Genomic DNA, 14057 nt, shown 5'->3' with positions numbered 1-14057 from the left:
ACGTTGACTTCAATTTCTGCAAAGAAGTCTGTTTAGATGTGCAGTCAGAGCTGAGAGTCGTGGGATTGGGAGGTAATGTGTTTTATGACACATAGTTATCATTTTCAGCCATTGTTTATGACTGGATTTACCACATATGGCTTCTTTTGGTGCAGAATTATGACACTTGTCTCATGTTAGTGGCATAAGAGTCGGATTAAATGCAACGTGATCATTCAGACAGCAGGGGCTGTGATAAATATCAGATGTGTATCTGAATTAATACCGCATAAGGAAGCAGCAAAAGTCAGATTTTTGGAATGTTCAAAGTGTTGTGAAAATGTCCAATTCGGGTCGCATATGGTCAAAAAGACAAAAACAGCTCATTTTCCTGCTCTGCAAACAAAGCAGAGCAGAGTTTATATACAGTTTAGACTGCATATAAACTGTGAATTAAATACATACACAAAAAAAATCATAAAAAAGCAAAAATCATCCAATTAGTTTTATATCGCTACAACAAGCCTGTCAATACTATCATATTAATATTATGACGTCCTCAAACCAGTCAAAGGGAAATCAAGCAAGAATTCAAACGACAAACTCGGATGCAGGCAGATTATGAGCTAAACAGTAAACAACACCATGTACAGCTCCCTCTACTCTCTCTTAAACACAGCCAGCTTATCAAACTCTCTCATGTTGTTACGTTTACACAAGTATTAAACCTGCGGCATCAGGTGCAGCAACAAATCTTGAAACAACAACCTAAAAACATCTTTGAGAACAAGCAGAATTTTTTCTAGAGTGGAGACGGGAGAAGTCAAGAGCAAGTGCAAACAAAATTTTTTTAAAAAGCAAGAAAGAAAAGCCACCATGGCCACAGTTTCCTTAGTACACAAGTACTGCATCTGTTATCTATAAGACCAGACACTGACTGTAAGAAATCCAGCACAGCAGATAGCGGCGAGAAGGAGGATGGCTCAGCTGCACACACTCTCAGAATAACAGGGAAGATATGAGGCAGACAATGGGGCCACTAAAGCACCTATGTGGACAACATTTAAAATCTAATATCACAAGAGTTATGTAGGGCACTGAATATTTTCAAAATGATCTGCCATTTCAGGATTTTTAAAGCAGGGAATATTGCTATCATAGCCAAACATAATGGTTTTAAACAGCAGCGAGGCAGAAAACAGACGAGTGGAGGAATGTGTGGCCTACCTCTTGTTGATGGGCTTCTCGTGCTTCTCGTAGGGTTTGACAAACCACTTGCCGATGCGCACAAAGCTGCGGTTCATGAGGCAACGCTCCAGCAAGTTGTGGATGGCTTTGAACAGCAGAGTGCGACACTCGTAAGAGAGGCCGTTCTCCCACAAGTCGTCGTCCTCGGCTGGGAAAAGAGAAACACAAAAGAGCGGTGATTCTCACTTTACCCATTTGTAAGAAATCTCCAAGACAAACAACGTTCAGCTTCAGAGCACGGAAAACAAAAATGGCAGGAAGAATGCTGAACTATGCTGATGTGACAAGCGTGTAATATTGATCTACCTGTTTGAGATTCGAGATGCACTGATCCACTTTTTTTTCCATTTTTGATACAGATATCTAAAGTTTAATATTGGCTGATACATAAAAACAGAGCTGAACTGACTTGAAACATTTTATTTTTTAAACAGACATAATACTTAATTACAAATGTATTTAGTGACTGCACCAGTATAGCACACCTACATCAAAACCACTTACGTGATTTAAGAAGTTGAACTACCGTCCTTTCTTTCTGTGCACACAAAAGCTTTTATAAATATTTCTCAGAAAATATTACACAGAGTGTGAATGTTTTCGCTTGTACTAACTGGGTCAAATGCCAGTGCCACCTTGTGATGTAATCAGGGTAACTCAAACCGTAAACAAGTAAGGTTGAGTACACAGAATCGGGGGAAGTTGTGAGGATTTCAGCAAAGATTTGAGCGATTTATCAGCAGTTTTGGAGGAAGAAGGATCTTTAATTCTGATTTAATTCAAATTATACAATTACTCAAAAGTAACTGGTTCCAAGTCCTGCATTTGGTCCAACATATGAATATTCTGATCATGGCGATCAGTAATCAGCCATCCAATTCCTGGTGTGTATATAATTTTAATATACACACACAAATTATACTTATAAATACACAAATGCTCATCCCAAACTCTCATGTTATATAGAGTTTGGTGGAATACAAAGAGAAGCAATACGAGATCAGCATTTTCAGCAGTAAAAACAAGTAAAACACATGCATATCTTGTCCATTCATTTCATTCTCATGGCCCAATACCCCAATAAAAATAAAAAAAAACTAACTCCTGTAATCTGTCGAGCGTGACGTTCAGAACACCATGAAAATAACGGCCCGTTTCCTCAAATGCAAAACAGCAAGCCTGAACGCTGCCATTTACATGGCATCACAAGAAGATGCCATGTAAATGATAGCAAAAGAGCTCAGTTAGACTAAGAGAAGCTGGGTAGAAACCCTGCTGCTGAATCATTTTAAGCAGTGGTCCGGTGGTTGGGGACCGGATGCTGTCGGTTACGTCTTGCCCCCTCGCCCCCGTCGTAAGAAAGAACAGCATTGATGTCGGTCCTTATTACGTGCGCATCTCAGCCCCCCCCAACCCCCGGTGTACAGAAAATTTACGAAGGGTTGACCGGTCCGCTGTACTAAAAAGGTTGGGGACCACTGATTTTAAGCACCGAGGTCTCAATACAAGATGATTTAAGAAGGGCACAACATTTAAGGTTGAGTAGCATTCTGCGTTTAGTTATGAGAACTGGAGTATCCAGAGCAAATCTAAGTCAGTCAGTGATGCTGTACTTCAACCAACTGATGTTGTAAAATGCTGCATAAGCAGTCTATGTTTAAGCCCAGGCATTGTTCCCACACTAGTGCTGTTAAGCCATCAAACAGCAACATACACAGAGCAAGATTCCAGTTAAACTTGCACTTGTGCATTGTGTGAAGAAAGGAGAAGAAGAAGAAAAAATATAAACAAACTACTACTATTTGGTATGACAGGCTAGAAAAGAAATAGCGAGCGCTTGCCTTGCTGCTTACAATAAAGAAGTGTGCCATTAGACCCGTATCAGTCTTGCTTTCTGAATCACATTCTGCGCTGGCCTGAATGCAGGTCTAATCTCATTAACAGCCACTGCTCACATCTTACAGCACTTAAGCTCCTTTCAGTCAAGTCTGCAGCAAACATCTCCCCGAGTGTGCCGTCTCCGCGTGAGCTCGGGCATAATAAGTACAGAGAGCGACGAGGAGGCACAAGATGGCCCAGAAGTGACTTCATCGGCTTCACTGAATGATTAAATGAACCCTCCTCCTGCTGATTAAATGTGACAATTGCATATAATTAGAAGGAACTAATAACTAAGAGAGTGGTTCAACTCAACTCCATCCAAAAATACTTTATTTGTGCCAAAGAGAAATTAAGGCTGAATTCACTCAGTCCGCTTGAACCGAACTCCAGTTCATTTGTCTAGAACGTCCAGTTCATTTGTCCAGAACGTCCAGTTCATTTGAGGAAGTGTGAGTGTGTAGTCAAACTCTCATGCGGACCAGACCTGGTTCTCAGTTTGGTTGAATGCAAATGTGAATGGAAGCGGACCGGAGACCGCTCCTAAAGCAGGAAGGGTAGCAAAGCACAGGGCACTCTGGGTAAATACAACAAAAACAAACGGTCTACCATCAGCGAGAGACAAGGCTCATGGTCATTGATGAAAGCGAAAGCGTACAACTGCTAAATTCTGACACCACTCCAATCTTGTTTACATCTTTGAAGATCAAGTCTTCATTGCCAGCAGCTGAAAATTCAGCAAATGTTGCAATTTTTGTCCTCAAATCAAACTGAGTCTACTGTTGAGATGATGAGTTATGACACTACAGGTGTCATAACTCATCATGAAAGTATCTTCAGTCGTGTGGGATGATGTTTTCCACAGAAACATATCCCGGATGACACCATCAGTTCCTGGAAAGCACTGCTAATCCAAAACATTAGCTTTTGTCGCACCTCTTTATATCTGTAACTGGCTGAAAGCCAGACAGAGAGACATTGGAGATGGGGATAAGATCATGGGTAGGCCTGTCGCGATAAACAACATATCAATTAATCGCACGATAAATTAAAACTATCAACCTCATTTTAATTATTGGCTTTATCGTCTCTTCCGGCCTTTTTCTCTTTCTGTTGATAACACTGAATGAAAAAAGGCTCAACTCCGGTGCTCTCCACTGACCCTCCTTTCCTCAGATCCTTAGCATAATGCCAAGCGCACACTACACCATCTTAGAGCTGTCAGCCGATTGTCGGCCCATTTTCAAAACCTAAGACCACACATTAGCTGACAGAAATCCTAGGTATAACGGTTTGATCAGGTTCGATCTGCCATGTGGTGTCCAACAATGGGCGCCAAATAATGGCTACAAGTCCATTTAACTAATTTTAAAACCAGGCATTAATCAATGCTTTACTACAATCTACCTGCAGAGCATGTGGCTCTAGTGTCAGCGTAACGAAATCATTACAACCTATTTATGTCACGTTAACAAAGAACAGCTGAAAAGTTACCGGGTTCATCAACTGCAGTAGCAATTTCGCTCCAACTCCTCCCCTTGTCATTTCTATATTCTTTGCATGTTGAATAAACATTAATGTTTCCACATAGCATCTGCAATGTCCGCTGGACTTTGGTTTGGCAATGTCAGCTTTTTGTGATTCCCCTCCGTAATTTCCCCTCAGAAAGCACAAAGGAGAATTTGTCGCTTTCTGATTGGCTACCTGTCACATTCAACAGGCTGCATTGGAGCTGCCACGAACGATCTACCGTAACACACCACACACTACAGGATGATCGGTTACGAAATCGCAAGCGACAATTTTAGAAAGCCCAACGTTCTAAGATTGTCGTAAGGGGAAAATCGGGGCAAAAAACTGTGTAGTGTGAACTATTGCATCAGATAGTCGGATGTGCCCATCTTCTCTATTTAAATCTAATGATTACTGAAGGGCCATATAGCATACAGACTTCATAATCTGCACTCTTTTAGTTGAATGCAGTACTGTATTTAGTTCCACTTTGGCTTTATGTTGTCTAGTTTTTATTCAAGTACATTTTTTGTTAATGGAGACTGAGAATCCATTGTATTTTATTTTTGGTTGTTCTTTTGAAAATAAAGTGTATCTATCTTTGTCAGAAAATTGCATGCATTATTACATCATTTCCATGAAATCAGTGAATAAATGTCTTCAAACAATATTGTCATTGATCGCAATAATTTTTGAGACAATTAATTGCTAAGCAAAATTTGTTATCGTGACGAGCTTAATCATGGGCAATAATGATTGGTGGAAGAGATGGTCTGGACTTCTACCTACACTCTGCTCTTTGGCCTGGCTTACGCCTGTCGCAATGAACAATTAATCAAATTATAATCAATGAACTCTTAAAAATTTCCATTCTGATGATTAATACTTTTTCAAAGTCAATTTTATGTATTTTTTCTGTTGAGTGTGGTTTTTATTTCCATTTGGTCAATTGTTTTTGGTTGTGGTGTTTAATTTTGGATATTTAAAATGTCTTCCAGTTAAAGTATGGGCTGCTCTTTGCAAAATTAAAGTTTACTGGTCAGTGAGAGGGTGGCCTTGCATTATCATGCCATTATCAATATGTTATTTGAAAATGGTAAAAGTTTATTGTTTATCACAATAGTTACTGGGAAACCTGATCAATTCTTCTGGGATTTGGGGTTTAAGATGCTAATCAACCACTCCCATTTGTAACAGCTATACACGGTTGCCATGGTTACACGTGTCCAAACGTTTAAAAGCCAGGGCAAAAATCCTTCCAGCTGCACAGCATTTAAAACCACAACGAACAACTGTCCATTTCAGACTCTTCTGGACTACAATAAGCTAAATTCTCTTCAGGCCCATATATAAACATGAAAAGCAGCAGAAATTTTGCAGCACATAGTTTTATCAGGGTCAGGTGTGAAAATAAAACACCTGCAAAAATCACTGCAAAGACAAAAGGAAGGCATGGAATAAACTATAAAACACTGCACAGGAACCCAATGGTTTCTGGTGCTGCAGAGAGAGAAAAACAACAAACAGGCTAGAAATTTTACTTTATCTTTTATGATGATTTCACCATATTTCCAAATCATCCAAACTGTTTAAACCCTGATAAGAAGAAATTAACTAAATCTATTTAATTAGAGAGATCGGATATTTCGTAAGGATAGCAGAATGAAAATAAAAACAGCTTTGTGTTTCAAAAGGAGCCTTTTATCGCAACTCCACTAAAGCTGTTTATAACAGCTGTAACTCTAGTAGACTTGAAGTAGCCATAAAACCCTTACCAACTACCAAAGAGGAAAAAAAGCAACCTCAGGCTGGCTGCCAACAAACAGAGAGGAATTGGGGGGCTGGAGGGAGCTACGTGGACAGCCATTTCTGAGAAGACCCAAACTAATTCATTGGATGCAAGCGTATCATGAAGGATAAGATCTGGGAACACGGAAAAGTGGTGCAAAAGGAAGGGAAAGGGAAGGAAAACAGCTATTTCCTATTAAATATTTACAGCGCCAGCTAAATAACAACAGAATAAAGCCATTTACCTTTCAAGATATAGTGGAAGTAAACAGAGCGTGCAGAGAGCTTGTGTTTTTCTTTTTTTGAAACTAAGTCGGAGTTAAGTGATTTAGCAGCTGCTGCGGCCATCCTGAGACACAAGGCAGACAAGAGGGCAAAAAGTCAACAAGCAAAGAAAGTTCAACCCTCGAGGCACTCGTGATGCATTAGGAGGAGAAAAGGAAGAAGACGATGGGCCAGAATCTCAAATTTAAACAGACTCTGTGAAAGTGATAACGTCCACGGACTGAGGGAAATGGCTTCTGTCTGGGATGAAGAAGTTTAAAACCGCCGTTCAAAACCTACAGCCTTGCTGCAGCGCTCCCCTCCCTTCACCATAACCTGGCAGAAACCTCACTACCCGCCCCTCCCTGCCAAGACCACATCTGCCTCTTCTGTGGCCCTCCCTGTCGCCTGTGACTCCTCAGTCCCTCCCTTCGGCAACAAGAAGCCCTTAAAAAAAAAAAAAAACACACACACACACACGCACACGCACACAGGCGTCTGGTTTGCATCAAATGTTCCTAATGACCTGGTGTTGGCCGTGCAAGGCCCTCTGCGATGCTCGCCACTTCTGACAGACCTAAGTAATGCTGCAGTCCAGGGCGAGCTTTTGTTCTCTTGTAAACAAAACAACACTGATTAGAAAGGACAATATCTGTGTGAAGCTTCCCACAGAAGATGCAGGCGAATAAACCCAGACATCCGTGGGGAAGGGCGACTTGCAGGGGCAGAGGATGAGGAGGTGGAGGCCCGTTTTCTTTTTTTTTTTACATTTTTAATAGCTTCTGAAAAATCTCTGTCACGGTCACCGCCTGACGATTGCAGGAAGGTTTCCTGGGGACAGAAAAACGACAGGGTCGGAAAAAGAAAAAAAAAAAAAAAAAAAAAACACTTTTAAAGCTCCAATCCCCGAACATGTTTGCTGACCTTATTGCACTTGTCTGCACAAGTCCCCGAGCAACACCCATTAGTCTACTTTGGGAGGAAAAAATAAAAAATAAAAACAGAACAGAAGTCTTAGCTGGCATTATCGTTAATCCACTTCATAGCATCGAAACGTGCGGCAGCTCATGAGGGTTGCCTAAATAGCTACTTAAGTTTTCGCTCCCATAAGTCGCAAAATTCATCTATGTGAATGCGTGGTCGCTATAAGGGGGCAGGATGTCACTTAAGACGCCTGATGAGACAGAGATGACTTAATGAAGTTGTTTCTTACAAATGTTCCCATTTCAAAATTCCATACTTCTTGTGGTTGGCTTTTACAACCGCATTAATAATAGTAATAATCAATTTTATTTATATTGCCCTTTTTATATCAAATTGACATATTAAAGGGCACAATTGGACCCACCAATTGCAGGGCGAACTCCTACATAGGCCTGTCATGATAACTAAATTTGCTGAGCGATTAATTGTCTCAAAAATTATTGTGATCAAGGATAATATTGTTTGAAGACCTTTGTACACTGATTTCATGAAAATGACATAATAATGGATGTGAGTTCCTGCCAAAGATAGATACACTTTATTTTCAAAAGAACATTTAACATTGGAACTGATAAACAAAATAAACAAAACAACCAAAAATAAAATGGATTAGAGCAAATGTGGTAACACTAATTGGCGGGGTGTGCATAAGACTGACATTACACTGTCATAAACATGACATAACGTCTGTCATGAACAAGTCTTCATGAATGTTGTAATGAAGCAACAACAGTCAAATAAACAATGTCCATTTTAATGCAAATATACATTGAAAGTATCAACTTAACATTATTTGGCAAATAATTACATTTTTATGCAAAGTTGCATTATAACTTACATTAAAAGTCAATTAAAAGAGTCAACTTTGCATTAACAGTGTCATTATTTACCGAATGACACTTCATGACAACAGTCTTAAACCTTCATGAAGACTCCTTCATGTTCATGACAGGTATTATGTTTATGTTATGTAATGTCCTTTGCACACCTCTTCAAATAAAGTGTTACCAAAAATACTAACTCCCCTTTTCTACATATTTGCTTAAATGGAAACAAAGGGTGCACCGATTGCAGTTTTCAGGCCCATCGACGATTACCAATCTTTAAAATGCCTCACCTGACGGTTCTGATTTTGCCTATAATGGCTTTTTTATGTTTGAAATGTTGCTAAATATGGGAAGAAAGTGGCTGAGTTGATAACAGTGACTAGTGTACTACTGTTAGCTGTAAACATGCAGACATAACCTGGAGGGTGGGTCTGTCATTTAGCTGATATTTAGAGCTTTGCTGAGGCAGACTCAATCTATCTATGGAAAAGATTGGTTGAACGTGCAAGTATCAGCTGATTTTCCTAAATTAAGGAAATCAGGGGCCGATTTATTGTATAACGCTAATAGAAACACGTTGAAATTTCAATGTTTTGTTTGTCCGATTGTGAGTGTACCATCTCAAATAAACTTTTCCGTTCACTTTAAAACTCAAAACTAAGAAGACATGAAGGCTAAAAAAAAAAACAGCAGTGAAATGAGTGTATTTAGCTGTAAGCAACTCAAAACCAAAGTGGTTGATAAGTGGGACAAAAAGCTTCACGTTGTGATGCAGCAAATGAATGGGCCATCTTCTAAATATAATTACAACATAAAAGACCATTTTTCACAAGTTCTGATTTTTATCATACACTTGTTGGGAAAAAAAAATGTCTAGACAGTTTAAGTTTTTTTCATGCCTTATAATCCATCCATCATCTAACACTTATCCTTGAAGGCTTGCTGGGGGGGATGGTGCCAATCTCCAGCAGTCAGTGGACCATCGCAGTGCAACAGAGACACACAGGACAAACAAGCATTCACACACATTCATATATGCCTATTAATGTGTTTTTTCCAAACTCATTCAGAGTAGTGGGTAAGTACTGAAATGAAATTCAATGTTTTTTCTGACCTTTACCAAATGGACAGGAATTAAAGTCAATATGAAATTGTAGATCATTTATCCATGTTAATTTTTTTGGGAAACTTTAGAATTCACAAGATTTCACAAATCGCAGACTTTGTTGATATTTCCCCCCCCCCCAAAGCACTATTTTATTGTGGGTTCCGTTTTGTTTATTAAACATCGTGGAAATCAAGCACAATGCAGAAAGCGTTAGATCTGGCTTAAAAATATTACCTTTAGTTTTTTTTCACAACAGATCCAATTTCCGGTTTCAATCAATTTTTTTTCTAGCATTCTTTTCTAAATTTGGCTTTTATTTCAATCATCCCTTCCCTGAGTTATACAGTGGAGTATAAAGGCCAGATAACGAGAATTTGTTTAATTCCGAGAATATAGTCATAATAGTAGCAGTATAAAAGCGCAATTCTTACCAGAATATAGAAGAACATCCTAAAATTACAAGAAAAAAAATTGTTTTAATGACATAACGGTTTTGGTAGAGTCAAGATCTGACTCTGTTTTTTTCTTCAAAACAGACTCAATCTATTAAAGCTTTGTTCTCATTATTTCAACTTTATTATCATATGACTTCATTATTCCTAATTTAAAATAAATAAATAAAAATCTTACCCGGGTCCCAATATTCTGCGCCACAGTTGACCTTAATTCAAAGTCAAAATAAATAAATGCTGGAAAAAGCACTTGTCAAACAAAATAGAGGCAATGTAAGTGCTGACATCACTTTGAACTATGGACCTGCAAGGACAGCAATGGTGAAAAAATAAATCATAACTCTCCAAAAATTGAATCGTGAAAAACCAAAAGTTTGATTAATGGATGAAATAAATGTACAGCCCATCCTACTGTATGGTTCTGGACAAATATTTTGATGTAAATACTCGAAGAAAATACTGCCTGCTACGCAACAAGGAGTCTCATCTGTTGTCACTGGATTCTTTAAAACTACAGTAATAAGATATTTCCAAATATAGAAGGTTTGTACGCAACACCTCAAAGTTGGAATCTTTTTGAAATGTTAGCAAAAAGATTCAAAACGTTGTGTTAATTCTCAACCAATCACATTAAAGAAATGCATTGAATTCTATAGTAATATAATTCAATATGCACAGACACAAAGAAAGGGTACGTAGATTTCAAACCTGCAGTGCTCATCGCTTAAGATCCTGGTTTGCTTACACATCTGAGTGTGTGCATGTGGTAGGGAGGGTGTGGAATGGTGGGAAGCGGGCGGCGCAGGGGCTGAACGATGAGCGACCTCATTTAGACAAAGATTTATGGGCTCAGGTGAAGCTTGGGACACTTTCACGTCTCTGCCTCCTATGAAGTCAACCCAGATGAGCTGACCTTTATAAGAGTGCTTAGAAGACGCCATAAAGAACATTCATGTCTCCGGGATGGAAAAACTACTACATCTGCCGTGCCCTTACAGAACACGCATTCAAAAATATTTTAAGTGGTTTGTTTTTGTCTAGACCGATGAATTCTTTCAACTTAAGGAGGGTGGGAAAGGACAGGTGTCTTTTTCTAAAAGTTGCTCATCTGTGTTTATGCAATTAGAGCAGCAGTCAGTCATTAAACAGAAAGATTAATGGCTTATGATCAATGGTGCTCAGGGGAACTGAACCCAGACTGGCCAAGAGGCACTCTCCTTCCCCCAGTTCCTCCTTATCTGCAAGGAAAGAGAGGGAGCCCTCTGCAAAAAGTCTCCATTACTAATTAAAGAATACTTCTTCAGCAGAGATGAGGAGGGGGAGAGGAAATGCTGGACTACACCAACGGGCCAGGACGGTACGCATGGCCGAGTATCTGCGCTATGCCAGCCAAAGGAGATTCATCAGAGAGAGACCAGGAGAAGGAGATGGAGATTGAGCGGGAGGAAAAGAAGAAAGCACCGGGTGGTTTTGCAGGGCAGGAGATTAGCCCTGGAAAATTGATCCCCAAGCACAAAAGCCACTGGCCACTTTTTTCCCTCCCAGGAGTCGGGTCTGGGTTTATCAACTCATCAATCTTGGCCGTTATACGCCAGAGTTTCGAAGATGTCTGAAACGAGCAGAGAGGAAGCGGCGCCACTCCAGAGCTAAGGTTAACCAAGTGAGTCTAACTGTTCTTTGATGCACATCCTCTCAGCCTGGCAAGCCCCATGGATGGGACACACACAAGCCTCCCGATTAATGCTTCTGGACACACTTTGTTCATGCTGACGGCTGGGTGATGTGTAGAGAATGTCATCTTTCTGCCCGACTTTCACAAGTTGTCCGAGTCGATAACGCTTGGGAATTCCAAAGAGCGAGTGGCGTTTCTCCTTCCTTAATCCTTGCCTGGGGTTGTGGGGAGTGTTGGCGTTCGTTGGACTCTGGCGCTTATGTATTACATCATCTCACGGCTGGGTCGTCGTGGTGTGTGTCACCGCTTCTGCGACTGCTCGAGGAGGCAGCATATGTCGTAGCAATCTGTGCAACGGGATTACAGGTGCCGAGTCGGGCCTTTACAAACCAGATGCGGTGACATTTCAACTAACATTTACAACAGTTTTTATTACACATACAGTTTTCCTATGACGCCACATTAGAGCAATTGTAGAAGGAAAAACAGATTCCGAAGAAATCAGAAATATTATTTAAAAATTTATATTAAAATTTGGACAGTTCCAAGTTTCAAAAGTCATACATTTTTGGAAATAAATAAATAAATTTTTAGAACATTTCTGAGCTTTTTCTTGCAAATTTTTAATTTACTCCCTATTTTTCTATGTACGCCGTCGAGCCTTTCAGCTGATGGAAGACCTTCCACTCAAACACATCTCTTGTTCTACAATTACAACCTTCAGTGGGGAAGCAGCTTCTTTTTAACATGTTCGGCGTTTAAGTGTAAACGTGAAAACACATCTGCCACTTTGAGCAACAGGACCGCTGAGCACGCATGAACAGAAGATAGTAAAAGTGAGCAGAGGGGTTTACCAGTATGTCTGCTGCCAAAGAAGCTTCCTTGTCAAGTATTCTTTCCACAAATGCATAACTGCCCTTTAAGGGCACTTATGAAACACTCCAGTACAGAGGCACAAGAGGGTTGGAATTTCTGGTGAAAATTGTAAAATGCCTGTATTTCTTTGCAGGAATAACAACTCACTTTGACGTTTTTGGAAAATTCATCACTTGAGTATGTTCACTGAATGAGGAAAAAAAATAAGAAGGACTCAAAAGAAACACTTTGGATGAGGTAATAACATTGTAACATGATACAAAGCTCAAAAACGTTGATTTGAGAGAGAATCTGTTCTGCACGCACAGGCGGTCGATGATGACCAAAATTATTTTACGGGAAGATTTTCACAGACAAAATTATTATTCTTTTTTTTCTTCTTGGTGCAACAAAGTATTTCTCTGTCAACCATGTTTCATTGACTAAACTTGGTTATTTACGGGAATTGATGAGACGTGCCCAACAAAGAACAAAAAACAAGCAAAAAACCCCAAACCAAATACAATAGAACTCCAAAACGTTTTTGGAAATGATTTGCCTGTTTATTTTAAATCATGGCAATTGTGTTCTTTTTATCTTTGGCTCGACAAGGACTTACAGATTCTTTATTGACAAAAATTAAACTACTTTGCTTGCTTCAATTAAGTCTAAGAAATAAAAATATCAAATGTATTCAGAAATTTACTGTTTCCCCTCTTAATTTCATTGCCTTAGTGTGGAGATCCATGTGACAATTTTGGCCCTCATAGCAAAAAAAGCAAAACAACAAAAAAAACAAAAACAGCTTGGGGATTAGACACTTAACCAACCCTGCTGAGGGACCACAGACTACAAGATTTATCAGGCGAATTAAAGTGAATTGAGGACATCAAACTCTTGAGAGGGTAACAATTTGAAGGTATAAACATACTAGTAAGTGGTGGAAATGAAAGATATTCTCCACTCACTCAATTATGCATTTCAAAATTATGTAATGAAGATATCATTGTCACAGTAAGGTAAATGGGCCTCTATACAGCAGGCGTCCCAGGGATAGAGTAAATTTTTGGATAATTAATGACAACTTAAACATCGGACCAGTCTAAACTCTTAAGTGTAAATTTTAAAAAAGCTTCAGCTGAATGTATTTTAAAAAGATATGTGAAGTGCTCAATAAATGTTTCACTATTTGATAAAGAATTATTTTATAAAAATAGATTTTTTTTTCGACATGTAACAAAAGGAACTAAACTTCCTACTTTTTGATGTGAACTACAATACAAGATGGCATTATTTTATGCCTGGGATGGCAACAAACTGGGACATGTCAGTGTATGCTCACATTTGCTGTCAGCAAACATCTGCATTCTTAAAGCAGAGCTTCAGGTATTTTTTTTTCTGCTGCAGTGAAAGCAGTTCAATCATTTTCTGCTGAAATATCATCAAAGAACAGAAAGGAGGAAAAAAAGAAAGAGAAAAAAAACCAGGCT

General features: G+C 39.2%; 1 protein-coding gene across 1 annotated transcript in view; it reads right to left on the bottom strand.

The window, feature by feature from the left end:
- med13a (mediator complex subunit 13a) overlaps window positions 1-14057 on the bottom strand; it is a 92817-nt gene that overhangs the window by 58645 nt on the left and 20115 nt on the right. Inside the window, exon 3 of the mRNA XM_044140892.1 lies at window positions 1207-1375. Coding sequence (XP_043996827.1) covers window positions 1207-1375 — 169 coding nt within the window. The remainder of the gene's footprint in view (window positions 1-1206; window positions 1376-14057) is intronic.

Source organism: Gambusia affinis, linkage group LG15, assembly GCF_019740435.1.
Source record: "Gambusia affinis linkage group LG15, SWU_Gaff_1.0, whole genome shotgun sequence".
Classification (NCBI taxonomy): domain Eukaryota; kingdom Metazoa; phylum Chordata; class Actinopteri; order Cyprinodontiformes; family Poeciliidae; genus Gambusia; species Gambusia affinis.
This window is presented reverse-complemented; position numbering and strand designations above follow the sequence as displayed.